General features: G+C 34.5%; 1 protein-coding gene across 1 annotated transcript; it reads right to left on the reverse strand.

The window, feature by feature from the left end:
- Window positions 1-13,694: 13,694 nt before the first annotated feature.
- Window positions 13,695-19,206, reverse strand: LOC126718698 (protein NRT1/ PTR FAMILY 2.13-like). The gene is made up of 4 exons (XM_050421013.1): window positions 18,897-19,206; window positions 18,554-18,771; window positions 15,993-16,564; window positions 13,695-14,685 (listed from the first exon to the last, which is right to left on the reverse strand). The coding sequence occupies exons 1-4, from the start codon at window positions 19,102-19,104 to the stop codon at window positions 13,809-13,811; spliced, it is 1,875 nt and encodes a 624-aa protein (XP_050276970.1). The 5' UTR covers window positions 19,105-19,206; the 3' UTR covers window positions 13,695-13,808.
- Window positions 19,207-23,542: the final 4,336 nt, after the last annotated feature.

The raw sequence follows: 23,542 nt of genomic DNA on the forward strand, positions 1-23,542 counted from the left end.
CGACACTCTGTTTTCTTGCACACTCTTGAGCAATCTTCACACTATCTCACTCACTACCCTTACAACAATCCCACCTAAATACAGGGTTACTAAATGCTGAATTACAAGCAAATTTGGCACGGAATAAAGCCAATTAGATGGTTGAATAAATTCAACCTTACACACGTGATTTAGCAAACCTTTTCCAAAGTGTGTTATAGCTTTAAGCGTCAAATACAACTCATTAGAAACAAACTTCAGGCCGAACTAAAAAGGAATTATATTAAAATAGAAATGAATTATCACTTTAATCAACAAGAGCTTTTACGAAACATAGGTATCAATGAAAGGACCACAATATCACTTTTTAAAGCTCAACATAATATAACCATTAAAACAATAACAAACATTGATTACACGAAATGTTGGCTTAAATAGGTGTAAACCGTTGGGGCTCTATGATTTGAAAACTAATTAAACTTTATTTATTTATTTAAGTAGTTGTAATAAACACATTTCATTTACACAGGGCAGTCATTTCTGCAGCAGAAAAGTAAACAACAACACAAACATAACACTTGACTAAGCCAACAAGTCATAATCTATTGTACACTCTAAGTAGCAGGGGAGGCTTTTCTAGTGGAATATTGCCCTGTCAATAAGTCAATATCAAATTCATCAAAATTTTGGCTCATGATCACATTGCGTTTTTTGCCCTGTGACATTACTAAGTTCCAAAATTCAAAAACTTCCAAGTAGCCTTCAGCATATAACATTAACAAACAAGAACTTTATAATTTCTAATTTTTAGGGTTTAATTTGAACCACCTATGCAGAACAGGGTTTAAAATGTAATTTGCTCTAAGATTTATTGACATTTGTGCCTATTTTTTTCCTCAATATTCTGATCACTTTTTCCTACTCCTATTCTATGTTCTCATCAATTCCCCATCCAAACATAAGGTTATGTACATAAAAAATGATAATTTATCCATTGGTAGAACATTTTTAATTGGGAATGCCTTCTGGTTTTTCTTTCATATGGCAACTTTTGAATTTAATTAGGACCCCACTATCAGTTGCCATCTTTTGAAGTTTCATGTGCATAGAACTGTGGTGGATCTACTAACCCCTATAGATGAGTTATACCTACTACATTTATTGCTAAGAAAATGTAGTTATAAGTAGTTATAACTACTACATTGAATAAGGAGACACGATTCCCATTTCCCAGCAACACAATTAGTTGGATAGTAAACTTTTTCTGCCCAAATTGGTAGCATCAAGGACCAAAGATGCTCACCCCATATTATGTTTATTTAGTAATTCTCAGTAGTATAATTCATCCAATAAAAAATTTATAACAACTGAAAAAAAAAATATACATATATATATATATATATTTATTTATATGAAAGGAAAATCCCAGCTCCAATTCTCTCAAGTAAATGATAAATCTATGACAAAACAAGAATTGTGGCAAAAAAAATACAGGCAAAAAAAAAAAAAAAAAAAGGACAGATAGAATGAAACCTCTATGGACAAAAGGGTCTACCAAGGCGAGCCCTGTGACTTGGGATAGTGAAGTGCCTTATTCTCCCTTCTTGTTCTGTTAAATACCCTTCACAAAGAAAAGCCTAAGGCCTCAACAAGTCCACAACATTATTCTCTTGCTAAGAAAAAATGGTCTAACGCAAAATGCCCAAAAGGAAAAGTCTCCATTCTTCTCTATCTTATTTACTAAGATGGTTATAAACAGGAAAGAAGGTGGAATAACTCATAAGATTCATATGACTTATAAAATTCATGTTAACATTGCTAGCATCTATGATCTCTACTAGTCCTTAAGAAACAAACCCAAACAAAAAGTAAAAGAATATAAGTGTGTAAAGAGATCAAAGTTGTGGACCCACTTTCTAATCAATCTTTTAGTTGGAGGTAAGGTTTCCAATGTTGGTCCTGTTTGTCTCAATTGCATGGCTCCAACAAATAGAATAATGCTGGTGTGAAAGTGGTACATGACATAGCTGGTGTGAAAGTGTGAAAGCGTGAAAGTGTCAGCTGGTGTGAAAGTGTGAAAGCTGAAAACCATGACGAATTCCCCTTCCCTTTCAAACAGCCACACCAAAAAAATAATTAAGTGGTACATGACATAGTGCTTCTAATCTCACCAAACAGCCACACAAACAGCAGTAAAACAGCCACATAAACAGCCAGCAAACTTAACTATCATAAACAGCCAAAGAAACACCCTTAAAACAGAATTAAACAGACTTAAAATAGATACCAGCAGGCAAATAACTATCAGAAAAAATTAAACAGAAGTATAAAACTAAAAACAAACTTAAAGTTGGAACAACCAATTGGTAGAAGATATAATATCAAACATAGAAAATACATAAGTTTTTCATATAAACAAAAATGATGTGATTACATAAGTGGCACAATCTACTGCAAATTGATCAAGTTGGAACAATACATCACCTACATGTTCCAAACCTACGCTTAAAATAAGCCACTACCAAAATAAGGTTACTTACAAAATGGCATCTACATATGCCAAACCCAACCCTAATATAATTTACTACCAAAATAAGGTTACAAGAAGACATCTACATGTTCCTTGGGTCAACTCCAACTTGTCTTGCAAGGATTTGATCCTTGAGATTTTCAAAATAAAGTCTTTCTTTGTCATTCATGCCACTTGTATCCATGGTTATTATTCTTCCCTCCTCCCTAATAGTTTTAAGACGAAGCTTTTCCGCTTTGATGCGAAGAGCCTCTTTGTCTTGTTCATGTGATGCCTGAATATACTGCAATTTTTTGGCCAAATAATCATCAAAACCCTTATCATCATCTGGCCTCTTTCGCTTAGCCTTTTCGGCTTTTCTACCAATTGGTCTCTCTAGTACCACTGTGTCATCATCATTACTATCAACTTGATTGATTGAACTTGGAGTTTGAGGGAGCCTTTTTGATCTTTCCTTAAGTATACTCCACTTTGGTTGGTTCTTCAACACAACCCAACAATGTTCATAAGCAAAAGCTAGGTATTTGCCGGATGTTGGATTTGGTGTAGCTTTATATAGTTCCTTTGCCTCTTTCAACTAAAGTTTTTTTTTTTTTAAATAAAATAATTAGAGTCTTGAAACTATAAAGGAAATTAATATTGTGACATCATTGTGATATAATTTATACCTTGTCCTTGTTAGTTGTACCACTTTTATCTCGAGCTTCAACTTTAGTCATGAACCCAGCAAACCTACTTGTCTCCCTATTAATATTTCCCCATCGACTTGATAGGGAGGTACTAGAACGTGTGGTTCCGTAAGTATTGTTCGCGCAAAAAAATTCCCAAATTTTTGTCCAAAATTTGTCACTCTTTTGGTCAGTACCATGCACAGCATCCATGCCAATGTTAAGCCATGCAGCGATGAGGAGGAGGTCCTCATCTACACTGAAGTTGGCACCACGTTTAGAGGTGACAATTTCAACTTCCGGTAAAGACTGGATGGGCATTGAAGGATTTTGAGACCCACTTAAAAATGGTTCCACAAAATCAGAATCAGCTTGTAAGAAATCACCATATTGGTCATAGTCTTCTTGCCTAACCATCCCTTTTAAATAGGGAACTTAAAATAGTTAGTATATGAAGTCAATTCTTATTTGTGTCTTTACAATTAGTATAAGCTAATCATAATATTTTGGTGACAACTTCTCACATATAGCAATATCCTACAATATATGTTGACAACTCCTAATCAAAACAATATATATTGACAGCTCCTAATCAACATATTTCAAGTATACTACAGTAATATCCTGTGACAGAAATACTAGCCCTGTACACAACCAAATATTAATGCTTAACTTTTTGCTGGACTTGCTTGGCATGTCATGAATAAAATCGGACCTAATAGAAATACAGCCACATGCTTTGCCTTGTATATGCTATTTGAGGAACATAAAATTGATTAGTTTAGAAGAATATTTGGACCACAATGTTTAGTAGTTTTCCTGTTGACTATTCCTTTCACTTATGCTATGAATGGATTTCTTGGTGATCACGTTATAGAGTTGAGACCAAGCCATATGGCACCAACAATTAATCACATAGAGTTTGCCCATGAATAATGAATTTACGACCTTTAAATCTCTGTCATAATACTTTATGCAATACACCTATATTCCCATGATTATATTAATTAAGTACCTAGTAAGCATTGGTTATGTTCTCTTGCTAATGCATTATCACAACAACTATGCAGGTGTTGGCAAGCAAAACCAAGATTTACATGGTCTTAGAATATGTGACAGGAGGGGAACTGTTTGACAGAATTGTAAGCATATTTAGCCATGCTCTGTATTGAAAGTTTATCTTTGGGCAAAACATCACTTTGGGTCCTTCAAATTTGCTCCATTTTCTAATTTAGTTATTGGATTTTCAAATATAGCAATCATATAAAAAGTTTAGACGATACAATTTGGTCCACATGTTAATTTCGACACTAAGTGTTGTGTGATGTAGGGAGCATTAAAACCAAATAATCTCAAATGAATTTGGTTTTGATGCTCCCAGCATCATTGTGATTATGTATGTTTATAATAATAAATTTGGTTTTGATGCTCCCAGCAAAATTTTGGTTTAATATTACTAAACTAGTCATGTATTACACAGGAGGAAAAAAAAAAGGCTTATCAAAGAACGGTTTTACAGAGGGCTACAGAAACAAAGAGAATAGAGAGAAGGGAGAGAAATAGATAGAGAGAGATACTTACTAGTAATTGAAGATGAACCGAGCAAACTTTCTGAAGATGAACTCGAGCTTACGGTCTCGAAGATGCTAAATCAACAACAAAAACTTTGCAAACATCAACAACAATTCTTTTATCAAAACCCAAACACAAACACAAGTTGAATCCCTCTTTTTCTTGCAGAGAGAGAAAAGAAACACAAACACAAAAACTCTACATTGATCAAAACCCACCTTACAGTCAGCACCAACACCGACGGAGCTTCGTTTTTGCAAAATCTGAACCCAAACCTAAAAACCCTTGAGAATGGGTGAGGGTGAATCGGTTAAGATGGGTGAGGGTGAGGGTGAATCGGTGAGGGTGAATGGGTGAGGTGAGGGTGAATCGGTGAATGGGTGAGGGTGAAGCTTCAGAGATGGAGATGGGTGAGGATGAATCGGTGAGGGTGAATGGGTGAGGGTGAATCGGTGAATGGGTGAGGTTAGGGTGAGGGTGAATCGGTGACCGGGTGAGGTGAGGGTGAGGGTGAATCGGTGAGGGTGAATCGGTGAATGGGTGAGGGTCAGCGATGGAGATGGGTGAGGGTGAAACGGGTGAGAAATTTCGGAGATAGAGATGGAGATGGGTCCAGAAATTTCGGAGATGGTCACATAGACATTTCGGAGATGAAGCTTCAGAGATGAGGAGAGAGCAGATGAGAAACAGAGAATGAATAGAGAGAGAGGAGAGCCCGCGTAGAATGAATTCATGAGAGAGAAGTTTTAGGGGGAAACACATAAAATATATTATTTTTGATACAATACTTGCTACAGTGCAATTCTAAACATAGAATTGCACTGTAGCACTATTGCAAAAAAATTTGCAATAGTGCTGTTTGCCATTCCCTGATGCAGATTGTTTTGAAGTTGAAAATGTTAAATTTCCTTTAGATTTGGCATTAGCATTTCCCAATGCTAATGCTCTAAGGGCACAACTTTATTGCCTTAAAGGGTAATAGCGTTAACTGAAACTTGGTCCAACTGCCTCCGCTTTTAGCAGGGTGTTAGACTTGGCCCATTAGGCCTCCGGCCAACAATTCAACACCAACACTTGCACATGCACGATAATGAGTCAAACGTGTGACGTGGCTCTTGTACCAATGGTTATTTTTAAGTCCAACATCATCCATTTGATAATTTTTATTTTTAAGTCCAACATCATATCCATTTGACAATTTTACTAACTAGTACTTTTTTTCTCCACTTTGAAAGTTCAAAACAATAATATTTTTAAGTTTTAAAGTTGGAATTTTGAGCTTTGGTGTCTGTTGACATTGTTGCAGGAAGTAAAACTTTAAACCATAGAGCTTTTGCGATAAATAGTTTTAACAGCAAGGTTCTTTAGTGTTTCAAATGTTTGACAAATAACATTGAAAACTATAGATGCCATACCATCTACATAATAAAGAGTTGGCTCCATGAATTTTAAGGTCTAAATAAAGAAACAACTTTAAATGAAGACTTTTCTTATATTTAAATATGAATTAAATGATATTTATTTAGTTATTTTATTTTATGTTTATGGGTTGGAAGTAAACTTTTTCTATTAGCTAATCGATTAAAAACAAAAGAAAAATAAATAGTGGTCAATTCACCATTTTACCTACGGATGGTGACCACTATATTGATTTGAAATAGAAGTAAAGTAAACAAGAGGAAGAAGTAAAAAAATAATGCTAGGTACAAAACAATTTTTACAACCTTTTTTCATGTATAATTGTTGACACAACAAATTATAATTGAAACAGTATTACTTTTACATAAATCAATTATTGACTTCATTTTTATTAGTACTAATTAGTACTAATAAAAATGAGGTTAGTAATATAGCATATCACCTTAATACTGTGAAAAAGATTATAAAAATTGTTGTGTCTTTAGACTTTATTAAAAGTAAAAGGAGTTTAATTAAGGTAACCAAACTTGAAAATTTGAATCTAAAATGAGAGCATTCCAAAACTCAAATGCTGATCAACAGGATTGATCTATAAGCTAGTTCCAGAAAAAAAAGGATCACCATCTTTCTTGGTGGTTCATATTTTAGGTTGTGAATTGGTTTACGTGGAAATTATGATTTGAGTTTTTTTTTTTTTTTTCACCTTTTGTGGATATGTGGAAGACTACTTTAAACCATTGCTTATGTAGTCTAGTAGAATAATCAACACTAAAGATATAATTTTGTTGGTACTATTAAAAAATATAGTTTCAATTTCCACAACATGAAGACTAAATCAAATGATTGATTGGTTGAAGTAAATTACAGGATTAGGATAATCAATATAAAAATAATTCAAATTCTAAACATACATGTTGTAAATACTAAATTGATAGTTGAAATGTTTTTAAATTCTGTAAACTCGTCAAATCAAAGTGGGTGAGAAATTCCTTTTACCTTTTCTTATGTTGAGAATGTAGGTATTAGTAGTCTATTAGATCCTAACCACCATGTTTATTTTTATAATTTTTTTAATCTTTTCAATAGCCAGCTTAACCACTATCAAGGTTGTCAAAATCGGGATCTTATGTAGTATCGTGGGAGGTAGGTGGGATCGTAAAATCGTAAGATCGGATTATAGATTGTAAGACCTTATATTATTTGAGAAAAAAATACATTAATATGCTAAATAATCACATAAATTATACATGCATTCGTAAAAAACCAAAATTTTGCATCCATTTGATGTAATGACCATATATCACTACATCAATTTATAAACAACATTTAAAGAGGCCAAAAACCTCAAAATGTGACACTCTGAGATGTTATTTTTTATTTGAGTCGAACTAACACTCTATCTCTCTATATTAGAATAGCAAAACTTGGTTTATTAGAATGCTATTTTTCATTTGGCTCCAATTGAGTTTTCTGTCAAATTAAAGAAGATTACAAGAAATTAGGATCGTTTGGGATTGTCAGAATTGTACGATCTTACCGATCTTGAATGATCGTAAAGATTCTTAAAAAATTTAGGTCATTTTGAGAAGGTGAGATCGTAAAATCGTAGGATCGTAAGATTCAGATTGAGATTTTGACAACCATAACCACTACCCCTTTTATCCCCTATAACCACTGTTATAGTATCTGTGATAAATCTTCTGATTGGATTAATATTATTTCCACTTCGTTTTGTACTCTGTACTTAAACTATCGAAAAACTGTCATCAGGGAAACACCTTAAAATTACTTGCAAAATTCATAAATATCTCTAGGTTAGATGATAGTGCTGTACTATATTGCCTTAAATTACTATACGAAAGTGTGAGTTACGTAATCAAACCCAGGCCTAGCTGATTTGTACCTCTATGATGCTGATGCTTTTTATCTATGGCTGCGTAACAACTTGCACAATTTGCCCAACCTGCTCGACCGCACATCGCTTTACATGAATATGAATTGATTTGTAAGTGGGTTAGGTGTGTTAAACCCCATATATATATATATATATAATCTAAACAATGTTATACCATTCAATAATTTATTATTGAATTTGGCTACGTTTGGATTGAGCTGAAAATCCAGCACCTCTTCGTCTGGGTATGCGTTTTTCCTCTTTTTTTTTTTTTTTTTTTTTTTTTTTTTTTTTTTTTTTTTTCATGCGTTTGTGAGATTTGCAGCTACTGTTCATGCACTGTTCAATGAATAGTAGCCACAAAGTTTGATTTTTCTCACTTTTTTAGCCAATCAGTGCACATCATGTACTGTTTACAGACCCACAAATTTCACTTTTCAGTAATTTTTTCATTAAAAATGGGTCACACGGTACTATTTACACATTTAAAAATTATTTTACTACAATGTTTTTCAGTTTTCAGTTTCAGTTTTCAGCTGTATCTAAACGGACCCTTCATATTTTGAAAATCTCATCGTTGGATTATATGTTTTATATGTTCTTAATATGCATACCAATTAGATGTCATTTACTATTCAATCTATAAACTGATCATTTATGCATTATTATAAATTACAAAAACTTGAATTTAAACAATTAATTGATGATATGACTATTGATCTTTGATTATTTTGAAATTTTGCAAGCATAAAGACTGGTATACAGTAAATCATATAAATTATGTTCTAGTGTTGTTGTCTATTTTTTACTCATCAATAATAACACTCTTCTAAACACTACATCTAATCGCATCTTGTGACTGATATACAATAAAAATGACATGACATAATGTGAAAGAACTTACACATCATCAACTACTAGTAAAATAAACCATGAAAAAGATTGGGTTCCTTGTATGATTGCTTCCAATGGCACGTTGTGGCTACTGGTTAGTCATGTGCAAAGTTTTTCTTTAGGCTTAGATTATTGGTGGGCTCTTCTAGATCTAGGTGCAGCAAGGTAGCTACAAGCCAGATATTTGAAAGAGATAGAACAGAAGCACTCATAGAAGGGGCCAAAATAGATATTGATTGATTAAAGATTTGTCCTACGTTCTGCCTCTTTGTGATAGGCACAAACTTGAATAAAGCACATAATATCTCGAGCTTTTACACATATGATTCTAACCTACTGTGACTGTTTGTTCATATATGTGATTTTTTATATTCTTGAGTGAAAGTTCATGTGTGACTTTACAACTTCATGATATTCGGTCAACTTAGAAAGTGGGCATTATCTAAGTGACCATGAAAATATGATTAGTTCAACTTGGAAAAGATGGCACAAATGTTGGTGGTGGTGGCCGATGGAGATCCTAATATGGGTAAGAATAAAACACAGAATGGGCAAAAAGTAAGAAATTCCGGAAAGATATTCTTTTTATTCACTAAAAACCAAATGGCATTGCTTCTGATGATGCCGGAAATTTGCCCACCAGTGAGTCACACGTCCCTCGTACGATCGCGAATAGCACCTGCACAACGAAAAGGAATAACCTAGCGGGAGGTACCGGTGTGGTACCGGCCAAACACCCTCCGAAGGTCAAGTTAGAATTATTCTCACTGCTCTAGAGTGCTAGAGAGGGTAAATTATGCGTACCTTGATTTGTGAGGGTGCTTGGGTTTTTATAGTAGAGAGGGCTGACCCTCTTTTCCTTGGAGTAGAAGTCTTTTCCTTATCGGAGTCTTCTTGGGCGTATTTTACGGGATCCTTTCCATATAGGAGTCCTTAGGTTCCATGAAACGTGGGGAGCAAGTTATTTATTTGTACATGTAAACGTGCGGAATAGGCATTTCATAGACTGACGCCGTCAGTCTATGTTATCCCGTCAGTCTACACTTATCCCGTAAGCTTCAGGATGTTCGGCTTTATGTGTTCTTTTGCCTTAGGTCACCGTCAGCCTCGAAGGTATGCTGACGGCAAGACCGTCTCGTCACCCTTGTTAAGTCTGCATCTTCACCCTTGCAAGGCATGCACCGTCGCCCTTGTTAAGTATGTGTCGTCACCCTTTTCAGGTCTTCACCGTCGCTCTTGTCAGTTATGTACCGTCACGCTGGCCAGCATAATTTTATCCTCATCAGCTTCTAAAGTATGTAAGCGAAGGAAAAAGTGACATGCCGCAAAATTTTTTAAGTTCTAGCTAGGATTTGGGAATTGAGATTTTGAAAGCTCCAACAATGCTATTCCAAGCTTGATTGATATTCCATATAATCAGCCTAATATGGCAGTACCCATTCAGCCATCGACATGGTCTCTTGGGAATATTGACTGACCACTCAAGTGGAGGATGGTCATGAAGATGATAATTATGTAGAGGACGACAATGTGGAAGTGGTCAAGATTACAATTATATAGAAGATGATACAGAGAGGTAGGACTATTGCATTGATCAGTTGTTTTATATCACTTGATATTTTCTAATAAGCTTAACCATATATTAACATTATGATACTTTTTTGGAGGCGTGGAATGGGAATAATGGATTCCCAAGTTTGTTTTTTGTCCTTTGCCTATGTGGAGAAAAAAATGCTAAATAAGAAATGAAAGAGATGTGTGTGGATAAGGCTTAGTTGCAAATTTAAATCTCTAAGATAACTCAAGCATTTATTATAAGCACACATCCTTACTTCATCGTTAGAAATTTGAAACTAAACTACTCATAAAACCTTAAAAGGGTTCTTTTTTTTTTTGGGGGGGGGGGGGGGGGGTGGGGGGGGTGGGGGGGGGGGATAAGGATTGGTTGTAAAGGATGCTTGATAAAAGAAATTCTATGGATACAATAAAATTTTACAACATTTTCATAAGATCACTGTTTTTAGTTGTGGTGGGTTTGGTTGTAATATTTATTTGAGTACAATACTATTCTAGTTTTCTAAACGTTACCAAAAGTTAGTTTTTTGTTCTTAAATTGTAAAAAGTTCTTTTTACATTCTTAAATTTTATAAAGAGTTTTTTCAATAGTTTAGAGAAAAAAATATAAATGAAAAAAAAAATTCAATAGTTTAAGGATAAAAACAAACTTTGATAAAATTTAAGAATATAAAGTAAAACATATTTAATAGTTTAGGAATTAAAATTGAACTTTTCAATAATTTAGGAACAAAAAACAAACTTTTTAAACTTTAGGATGATTTGGACATAACTTATATAATATAGATGATTTGAACATGAGTTTATGTAATATTGATTTCATTTTGAATATGTTGATGATAATAATTAAATGATTGATTATTATATAAAAAAAATTTCATATGGAGTATAAGAGGGTTTATAATTTCACATGAAATGAATTTTTGCATTCAAATAGATTTAGTCACAATTTATGTGAATTTTTTTCACTTTTAGTTAATAGTGACCCATTGAAGGTATGAATTCACATGATTTTAGAATTTAAGGTTTTAATTAAAACTTTAAAAATTTTAGGGTTTAATTTGAAACCACCCAAGTTACAACAAGGGGCTAGATTATTTAATTTACCACAATTTTTAATAAAGTATAATCATTTGACGCAACCACAACTTTTAAGATTCAACTTTTATCATATAATACTTTCCTCTCCTTTCCTTTGGCCTTTCCTTTGGTGGCCATAACTATAAGGGTTTCAGGATTTTGTGATTGTTTGGAAAAATAAAGCATCAATCATTATATATAAAAATAATTAAAATGTTCATATGAATAAGCTCCAACCCTCTTTCTTTTTGGTTTCTAACAAGAGTAATGTCAAGGATATAATTTTATTCCACAACTGCTACATATCTTAGTTTTTTTTAATAGTTTATTTATCTTATTTGTTTATATTTAAAGACTTTATTTTTTCAGGTATAATTGTATTTTTATCCGCTTTCAACAAATAACAAAGAGACACCGACATGTAAGTCAATCTAAATGCATAATAGGAAAGATGAACAACGGGTAATTAAAGAGTATTTTCTTGAGTCTAGCACGATATCATCCATTACTAAATAGAGAAGGAGCTAGAGTTGTGGGGTAGAGATTGGGGGACATGGCTTTATAAGGTCACAAGATTAGAATAGTAAGTCTACACAATTTTTTTCATAACTGTTATTTTTTGTTTTGTTTTGTTTTTTATTTATTTATTTTATGGGATTCATAACTGTTAAATTGATAAATAATGTGGTAGATAATAAACTGATATTATTAATGGACCCATGTCAAAGTTGACAGTAAATTATCATCTAAGGTAATTGAAAAACCAAAGTTTTGAATAATATTGTGCATGGATTACAAGAACTCTACTGGGAAAGATTATGAGCATAATTAAGGAGAATGTGACTTAATATATGTGTATATATATATATATACACACACAATCGCTTCATAATCACTTGAACTTGTGTCACTTCGATAGGCTCAAATCTTAAATAAATAAATAAAAAGAATAAGACTGTACTGCATAAACTCCTCAAAGATGCAAGTACGAGTCACTATCATGGCTCTACATGAAGACACTTGCTAAATAGCATGGGAGTTCAACTTTTTATTCTTTCTATACATCTTTTTGAGTTTTGACAAGGAAAAAGATAAACCGACCATGCACATTCTCTCTGTTGCAGATTCATGATCAATCATTGCACCGGCAGATAAATACAATCCCTTCATAATCAATGTTCATATTATGAAGGATATTTTTTATGTTTCATTGCTTTTTCTGTGCCATGTCTGCACGCATGCACATTTAAAAAGATATGTAGCACCAAAAACAGCCTCTCCATAGTAGCTAGTACAATCATTATAGTCTCTCTAACCCTTACTCATTGTCACGTTATTCCTTCGCTAGATTTTGTGATATGATTTTCGATCCAGAAGTTGGTCACTCTCATTTTGTGCCACACATCCTCACACACTCAAAGCCACAATTATTGAAACATTTTTGGCATTTTTGGCAATGTCAAATATGTACTACAAACAGCCAACCAAAAGAAATGTGCATGTCCTAGATAGTAGGGCATGCGGGTACTATACTTACATTTACATGTTACAACAATGACCTAGTGTCAACAAAGTTATTTTGTTAGGACCACCGCCCACATGAGGTGAGTTGATACTTTTCCAAACCTTAAAGGTTTAAGGGGTTCATGGACCCAAGTTTGAGTGGTCTCGGAGTGGAGTTATATTGTTGATTGTCAAAAAAGAAGGAAAAAAAAAAAAAAAAACAGATGTTACATTGTTAGGTTTTTAGTGTTGGTATGGTTCATGACACTCTCTTATAATCAAATTAAATATTTTGATTATGTTATTTTATGTTTTAAAAAAAAGAGATTAATTTATGTATTTTTTGGTTAAAGGCTCACATGAGAGTGAAGACAAACTCACTCAAGCAAGATAAGTGATTCATTACTTAAAACCCACTCAAGAAGATCTAAGGCTTGCTTGAGCGAGGTTGCAAGAAATAGAACATTTACTCTATGTTTGCTAATTAAAACCCACACAACATTTTTTTTCATAATTGTTGACTTGATATATATATATATATATATATAGTGATTAAAGTAACATCACTTTTACATAAGACTAACATTAATATCACATTTATTAATTATGTTCTAATTACGAGCTTAGATTACAACTGAAAGAGTTTAAGAAAATTCATAATAAAGCTACGTACGTAAAACTTAGGAGATCACATTCAGGCTTTGATCGAACGAAGTTCCACATCCACATAAGGCTCATCTTCCTTTTGCAAAATGCCCCTATAACTATAATTTTTAGCACAGTATACAAAATATATCAAATTCAGGACTCCCATCCCTGCAATAACGAAGTAGTAATAATCCAATCTTCCAACGTTAATATCATTGGTCAACCAATCAGGCCTGCTTTTTGTTCTGGTGGCATGATGAACAATGGTGATCAAAATGCTACTCAGGTAGCTAGCTCCAGCAAAGGAACAAGAAAAAAGTGAATTCCCAATGCTTCTCATGTGCTCAGGAAACTGCCTGTTAAAGAATTCAATCTGTCCAATGATATTGAAAGCCTCGCAAAACCCCATCAAAATAAGCTGTGGTGCTAGCCACATGACTGACATTGGTGCAACCCCTAAGGGTTGTGGGTGCAACATAGCTGAGGCCCTTCTTACCCTTTCAATCAATCCAGCTACAACCATTGATAGAATTGAAAACACAATCCCAATTCCAATTCTTTGGAGAAGTGTGATTCCACCTTCATGTTTTGTGATTTTTCTAAGGGCTGGTATTAGGAGTCGATCATAGAATGGGAGCCATAGCCCTATTGTGATGAGTGATATGATTACCATTGAGCCTGCTGGGATTTGGAAGTGTGGTCCAAGGTGACGATCCATTTTAAGGGCTTGTGACACAGTGAATGTTCCTTGTTGTGTCATTGAAATGAGGCTAATGATTCCAGCAGACCAAATTGGGATGATTCGAATCAAGCATTTGACCTCTTCGACCTGTTGTATGGCGCAGAGCCTCCATGGATTCACACAAGTCCCATCGGGCTTTAGTTCATCCTCTTCTAATACCATTGCAGCTTTGTTTAAGAATCTGAGGAAACGAATCAGCCAGTGAAATTAATTACATAAGCAAGCAAATTACATATGGCACAACTTCAAAATTGGACTTAACTAACATATATGATTGATGTCCTATTCTTATTTTCCAAGTTTTCTTCACTAATGCTTAATTTATTTTCCTAATTCATTTAGTTAAAAAAAATACCTGTACAATATTTTATGTAACAGTTGCATACATCTCATTTACATAGGATTAGATCTCATACTTGTATGTAATTATTACAAAAGATAATAAGGGTGTGTTTGGATAGAACTTATTTTGCTAAAACTGAAAACTGAAAACTGAAAACACTGTAGCAAAATAATTTTTAAATGTGTAAATAATACTGTGGGACCCATTTTTAATGAAAAAATTGATAAAAAATGAAATTTGTGGGTCCATAAACAGTACATGGGCCCACTGATTGACAGAAATGTCAAAAAAAAAAAAAACGGCCAAACAGTACTGAACAGTACTCCTATCCCCTGAAACGCGTGTGAAAAAAAAAAAAAAAAAAAAAAAGGCAAAACGCAAAACGCAAAAGCAAAACTCAGGAACCAAACACATACTAAATCTCACAGGTCAAAACATAACTAAAATTTTGTTGGGTAACAATTAAAGCCACTTATTAAATTTATAATTTTTTAATAACTTAAACTTTTGAAATAAATAGTAGTTTACTTTGTCTCAGTATCAATGCAATGATGTGAGGTTTTTTTTTTTTTTTTTTTTTTTTTTGGGAGAATCGAGATAAAAGAATAGTCAAAATGGTTAAATTTGTAATTTTCTAATAATATAAGGTTTTGGAGCAATGAATTGTTTTTTTTTTTTAAAGGAAATTAATATAGTTTACTATATTACAAAAGTGTAAAATCTATTTTTAAAACCCAGCCATACGTTACGTTAGTTCTAGAAGCAAGTAACAGTAACTCCACTCAGTTCACTGAATCTTAGACCAAAAATAATAATAATAATAATGAATTGGTAACCGATTCATTTTTTTTAATTTTATTAAAAAAGGTCTATAATAATCCACAAGAGATGTGGGCATGACGCAAGAACAAACAAAACTCAGGGGTCCTCAATTATTATCTGACATCAAACATGGAAAAACAAGCCACCTCACAGTTCCATAAAAAAAAAAAAAAAAAAAAAAAAAAAAAAAAAAAAAAAAAAAAAGCCACCTCACAGCTTTTGAAATATAATCAGTGAGTTTTTTAAGCATTCACAAAGATCATTGTACCATCAATCAATAAATATACAAGTTAGAAAAATCTTTTGTGATAGAGATGCATTACCTATAATTGTTGGTGAGAGGAAGCTTTGTCACTACAATCCCCTTCAATGGAGGATCATAAAAGATTGGACCTACTTCACTGTCCCATGGAAGCTTAATCCCACGCTTCTTATAAGCTGCAGAAAGAACTTGAAAAATGCCAGAAAGTGGGCTTCCTTCTGCTTTGACATGCACATAAATCTTTGTTCCAATGAAGAATAATATGATTGAGAACAACATGCACAAGGTTGGCATGCCAAAGCCAATGACCCAGCTAACAGAGTCTTGGATATAAACCACAACAGTTTGAGTGAACAACAAGATCACTGTGAATGTGGTGTAGTACCAATTGAAGAAGCTGTTGATTCCTTTTCTTCCTTCATCAGAAGTTGGATCAAACTGGTCCACACCAAAAGGAATGCTACATGGCCTAACCCCACCTGAGCCTATGGACAAAAAGCCAAGACCCATTATTAGAATACCCAGTTGAGCTTTGGTTGGACCTATGCATTGACCCAATTTTTGCAACTGTTTGGTGCATTGTGGAGGATGAAGCTCTGGCAGCCAGGCCGTCAAAGTCACAGTCAGCATTCCCTGTTGAATTGTGAATTATTGTTGATGAAAATTGTTAAAAGTTAGTATAATATTGTATATGAAAATAATTCACAGAAAGTTTTGTATGAAGATTTGAAGTAAAACTACTTTAATGATGAAAGTGACATATGATATACTTAATTAATTGGCACTATAGGATATGTGCATCAATAAATAAATGCATGTGAAATTACTCGGTTTTTATTCAACAACTACTATTCTCTGAAGTTTTTTGTACATATTCAATGATGTATAGGCTATTTTTAAGAGATTGTTGGGACTAATTAATATATATATATATATATATATTTTTTTTTTTTTAGTAAAATATTCAAGACAAATGTTAACAAGCACCGGTGTGGTGCTTGTTAAGATTAAAATAATATGGGTCCTATTTAATAAGAAAAAAAATGAATAAATAGGAGAAATGGTATTAAGCTTACTCTAATGTGTATAAAATTGACCCGAAAGTATATAAAGCTAACAAAACAATGAAACACTGACATAAAGACAAAATTTTTGACATGAAATTTGGTGTTAGTGAACATCTTACTGTGCCAGTTAACACAACTCAATAATCAAATACTTTTTCACATCATCCACTTAAATCTACCTCAGAAAAAGCACCATCTAATTAATTATATTTAAAAAAAAAAATTTGTAGTTGATGTGTCTCATATATAGTTGAAGAAGTGAAGAAGTGAAGATCTAAACTAAATTGGTACTATCATTATTAATTCTTTATAGATTTTTTTTTTTTTTTTTTTGAGAATCTTCTTTATAGATTTTTAAGTGTTGCAGGGGTATTCAAATCATATATAGAGGACTTTAATGATTTTTTTTTTTTTTACAAGAGGACTATTGAATTAAAACACCAGAAAGTTCTATTTAACCAAAATAACAATAACAAATTAACAATACTCACTATTAAACTAGTCCAAATTGGGACACCTAGCTAGTAGCGACTCTATAGTCTATTCTGGATAATGTATTATTAATGAGTCACATATGCATATTAAATATAATTGACCAAACAATTAATTATGTTTAATTTTGCGAAGCTACCATAATAATATCAACCATCCAACTGGGTCCACGAGAAAGCAAAAGGTTAGCTTGTGCAAGAATTTTTCTTTCTAGAGTACCATATCATGCACAACAAAATCGAATTGTGGTGGTAGAGGGGTGACAGAGCCAACTCTTGAGGTTTCACTATCAACCAAAACAAAAATGAAAAAGATGTATTTGGAGTTATATCCACAGCGTTAAATACCACACATGTGTAGATAACTGTCGTACACCCATAAAGTATTTGATACCTAAACAAATTAAATTTGTATCTTCTACATCAATCATGATGATTTGGACATTTAGCATTTACCCAATTAACACCCGTAAACGAGAGAGTGAGAGGAATCACTGCTGATTTTGGCCGCTAAGTTGTACTTCCTCTTGCCATGAGGACTTTTTTTTTTTGGGTTTTTTTTTTTTGGGGGGGGGGGGGGGGGGGGGGGGTGGTGGCGGGCCTCTTGCCATGAGGACTTTTTGATATACAACATTTTTAATGAGGTATATTTGTACCCGCCTTTAACCAATAAAACTTATTATAACTTTAATATAAAACCTTTTTAATGAATTATGTTTATACTAATTGTCTTTAAGCGGTAAAACTCAGACTCGCCTTTAGCCAATAAAATTTGTTATAACTTTAATATAAAACCTTTTTGACGAATTATGTTTATATTGTTCTCTAACCGGTAAAACTTGGACTGAACTTATTATATCTTTGGTATAAAACCTTTCTAAACCATGTTTGTACTCGCCCTTAACTAGTAAAACCTACTAGTAAAACCTAGAACTTAATCACTAAAATCAACTGTGGGATAATTCAAAGACATTACCCCTAGCCCGCTGAATAGTTTATGCTCATGCGCATGAGCTTTGGCATACCTGTTACAGGAGATAATTTAGAAAAGAGGGGGGACATACTAAAAATAATGCGAAGGATCCAAAAGCAATAGTCCTGAAGCGGCCCACATAGGAATCAGAGATGAAGGCACCAAGCAAGGGTGCAAAATTTGAGACACCAAACCATAGGTTAAGAATATTGGCTGCAGAAACTTGATCCATGTGAAGCTCTCTGGTCAAATACACCATAAAGTTCGCCAATAATCCAAAAGATGCCATCCTTTCAAACGTTTCATTTCCTGCAAATCAAAATATATAACGCCAACACCTTTTCTGTCAGATCTCATGCATTCCTTACTGTGTCTATGTGTTTGTATTTGTGTGTGTATGTGCGTGTGAGAGAGAGAGAGAGAGAGAGAGAGACCTAAGATGAAGGGCATAGCCTTCCAACCACCAGGCTTTCTTTGCTTTGTATCTGAATCTGATAAGACTTTGCCATCCCTTTGTTGCTGTTGTTGTTGTTCCTCTGATGATGATGATAATCTTGAAGGTATGATTTGTAAGCATTTCATGTTGCAGAATGACCAAGATGATGAGCTTGCTGACTGTTGCTTCTTAACCTCAAGAGCCATTTTTACTGTTTTTCTGATCTAGACTACTTTTTTAATATCTTTAGTACTCCTTTCAAGTCACATAGAGGTTCTCACTTTGATGAGGTTTGAGCTAAGGCAAATATGTATAGCCTATATATAGCACAAATATGTATGAAGGGAAGAGGTGGTGAGGGTGGGGATGATATTGAAGAGTCCAAATCTTCTGTACCACTTTTTGTATATCACTTTATGTTCTACCAATTACTACTTATCATGTGTATGATTGTTTTCTATTTTAAACTTTAGTTATTCTAGAAGGAAAGTAAAATGAAAGCATGGTAAGTAGTGATTGGTGGAACATAAAGTGGTACACAAAAAGTGATACACAAAAAATGATACAGAAGATTTGGACTCAATATTGAATGAGTGACGAAATTTAGTCGGTCACAATAAAAATGCTTTCTGACTTGGACATGTGTCATTTGCTGATGCTTTCATTTAGGTCATCACATGCAAAGACAAAAGGAAAAGGTGTTGAAACTGAAAGTGTGTTTTTTATCTAGGTGGTCTACTACATTGTGGTCAGTGGACTGTGGATGCCATATTGGCTTGGACCACCAATTTTACCCAAACATTTTCACTCTGATGGTGAACTTTTTAACCATTATTAAATCACGGTAGTACTGTGATAAACTCATAACATTTTCACAATAAATTTTAAGTAGTAAGTTATTTTTAGTTCTAATTTAAACTCTCACTATTAAAAGTGGGTTTCAATTAGCTCAATTGATAGAGTTTCTGATGGTTGAATAAGAGATTTGAGGTTCAATCCCCACCTACACCATAAGCCAATTGGTGTTTTGATCTGATGATAAAAAACTATCATTAGAAGCAAACACCATAGGTTGAAGCTCTTTATTAAAAAAAAAAAATTATTAAAATTATTTTCATGTAATAATCAATAACAATATGTTATTTAAGATATATTGTAAAAGTATAATAAATACAGTAATTCTTAGTCTTTTCCTAGAAGCTATAGGTAGAACGTGATTTTCAAACTTGCAGACAAGAGATATCGTGAAGGATTCCGATATCATAGGGCTTTGATTGATTGATTATCTACCATATAAGTTGGTACCACATGTTCAACTGATGGAACATTAATAATTTTGCTTCTATTTTTTTAGAAGAATAGAAGTTTTTTTTTTTTTTTTGGCTTCTTTTTGGTAAATTGAACTTAACACATTAAAGAAGAAAATATCCTCAAAGTTTATTTTGAATTATAAATTAAATCCTAAACTTTTTGATTTCACCATTTTAAACCCTATACTTTATAAGTTATGACAATATAATCCTCACTATCCATATATATTAAAAATCACATACTAATGGAGCAATTTATTTTGTAGGAGGAATATTTTCCTTAGCACCTACTATACCTAAACAACACCATTTTTTCGTGGATGGTTTGAGTTTCTCTCCTCATTAAAGAGGGTAGAGCATAAGATCAAGAGAGAGAGAGAGAGTTGACACAAAACCCTTCAATCCCTTGGATAGATAGAGAGGGGTTAGTTTTTCATGTTATTTAAGGGTCCATTTGGTTAGAGGAGTAGAAAAGTGGGAGAATGGAAAATTGTGGGAGGATGGAAAAGTGGAAGGATATAAAATATTTGGTTTTCCCTCTTGTGTGTTTGGTTGGAGGGGTGAAAAAGTGGGAGAGTGGAAAACTTTTTTGTTTGGTTGGAGAAAAAAAGGGAATAATGGAAAATGTCATTTATATAAATTGACTATTATACCCTTTGTGGGGGGTAAAAGACTGGGAAGCCCATGTCAATGTCCACATTTGGCCAAGGGCCCAGTCCAAGGAAAAACCCCTCCTCGGCCATGGGAAGAACCGTCCTTGGCATGGATGTAGCCGAGGACATAGGGAGCAACCTGCTACTAGTAGTGACACTCCGGGTCATTCCACGGAATAGGAAAAGTACTAAAACAGAAAAAGACAACAGAGAAAAGAGAAATGTCTGAGGGAAAGGCTGTCATTATTGCATTCAGTGTCTTGTACCTGACATAGCCATACTTTTCTACCTTTACAACCACTCCCAACAACTGGAGGGAAGGGCTGATGGGACAGGTATCAGCACTGGGAACCCAATTTAGGAGGAAGCAAACTACTATAAAAGAGGGTGGAGGAAAACAGAAAGGGGGGGCTGAAACCCCTATCACACAAGAGGCACCAGAAAAAGCTCCTTGGACCGTGCCGAGGACCAATCCTCTATGATAAATCCAGTTCATCTCAGCTTGATCATGAAAAACATCGTGTTAACTGTTGTCCATATACTAAAACCTAGCTCTTTGACCCACTCTCTACAAATTCATTGTACCGGGCTCACTGGTCTAAGGTCTTATACATCTTGGGCTTGAGTTGAAAAACGTGACCCTACAATTGGCGACGTCTGTGGGAAGAACTTGTGCGTTGACGAATGCAACGGTTAATCATGGTGGGATCAGGCTCCTATCAGCAAGAGTCTATCGAGAAGACCATTTTGGCAGTGGTGCAAGCTACACGAAAGCCTCTCCATTATTTCCAAGAACACACCATCATTGTCATAACTCAGCTTCCACTTAGGTCTACACTTCGAAGTGTTGATTACGTGGGAAGGATTGCTAAACGGAGCGCGGTTCTAGGGGCTTCTGACGTCAAGTGTATGCCCCGTGCACTTGTCAATGGGCTAATTCTCGTGGGCCTAGTAATCCAGTTCGTTGAATTCCCTTCGGAGAAAGAAGCCGAGGGCCAAACCAGAATCTTTTGAAATGGTTAAACAGAACCTTAATTATGTCGGGTCCTTGGACCTCTGGCTTTGGGGAAATTAACGCGCACTGACAACTTTCTAAATGACTAAGTACTAGACAGAACCAAGGTCTTGCATGGTCTTCGGACTCAAACCTATGGGGAAACTAGCTACTTCAAGAAAAATCTGAGTACTAGACAGAACCAAGGTCTTGCGTGGTCCTCAGACTCAAACCTATGGGGAAACTAACTACTTTAAGAAAAATCTAAGTACTAGACAGAACCAAGGTCTTGTATGGTCCTCAGACTCAAACCTATGGGGAAACTAACTACTTCAAAAAGGTCCAAGTACTAGACAGAACCAAGGTCTTGCATGGTCCTCAAACTCAAACCTATGAAGAAACTAGCTATTTCAAGAAAAATATGAGTACTAGACAGAACCAAGATCTTGCATGGTCCTCGGACTCAAACCTATGGGGAAGCTAGCTACTTTAAGAAGGTCCAAGTACTAGACAGAACCAAAATCTTGCATGGTCCTCAGACTCAAACCTATGGGAAAACTAGCTACTTCAAGAAGGTCCAAGTACTAGACAGAACCAAGTCTTGCATGGTCCTCGAACTCAAACCTATGGGGAAACTAGCTACTTCAAGAAAAATCTGAGTACTAGACAGAACTAAGGTCTTGCATGGTCCTCGGACTCAAACCTATGGGGAAACTAGCTACTTCAAGAAGGTTCAAGTACTAGATAGAACCAAGGTCTTGCATGGTCCTCAAACTCAAACCTATGGGGAAACTAGCTACTTCAAGAAAAATCTGATTACTAGACAGAACCAAGGTCTTGCATGGTCCTCGGACTCAAACATATGGGGAAACTAGCTACTTCAAGAAAAATCTGAGTACTTGCATGATCCTTGGACTCAAACCTATAGGGAAACTTCAAGAAAAACCTAAGTCCTAGACAGAACAAAGGTCTTACATAGTCCTCGGACCTCCTGCTTTGTGGAAACTAACACGCGTTGGCACCTTTCTAAGCGTTTAAGCTAAATTCAATCATGCCTCAGTCCTCGGACCAGACGCCTAAAGCAAGTTAAAGCTATAAACATCATCGTAAACGTGGAAAAGAATCTTAGTACCCGGTGATCCCCTCAAACTGTTTACTTTAAGTTACACGTCCTTGGGCAGTCACACTATTCGCAATGTAGAACATGCGGTTGTTTTCCTGGTTAGTCCTATATAGTTAACTTACTTAAAGTTGGCAGGGGTGTGCCTGTCAGTTTTGATAAGTTCAGGTTGACAACTCTTTACCATCAACGACGTCAATTCTAAGTACTATTCAAAAGAAAAGATACCAGCACACCCATTCACAAAATAATTATTGCAGAAAAGAAAAAGTATGCAAAATGAAATAAAGTCGTCTTTTTATTAGATAAAGAAGAAGTACAGTGTACATAAAAGGGCTTAGACAAGCCTATATCAAAAGTTAACTATAAAAAGCAATCCACGGGGACGATAAATCCTCAATCTTGCTCCAGCAGCAATCGAGCAAATATGGATGGCACCAACGGTGGGAGAGAAGAAGAAGCAGAGATGCCTGATCCACAATCTTTCTCCAGCAGCAATCGAGAAAGTATGGATGGCACCGGCGATGGGAGAGAAGAAGAAGGAGAAACGCCAAATCCATATACTTG

Source organism: Quercus robur, chromosome 3 (assembly GCF_932294415.1).
Source record: "Quercus robur chromosome 3, dhQueRobu3.1, whole genome shotgun sequence".
In the NCBI taxonomy this organism is placed as follows: domain Eukaryota; kingdom Viridiplantae; phylum Streptophyta; class Magnoliopsida; order Fagales; family Fagaceae; genus Quercus; species Quercus robur.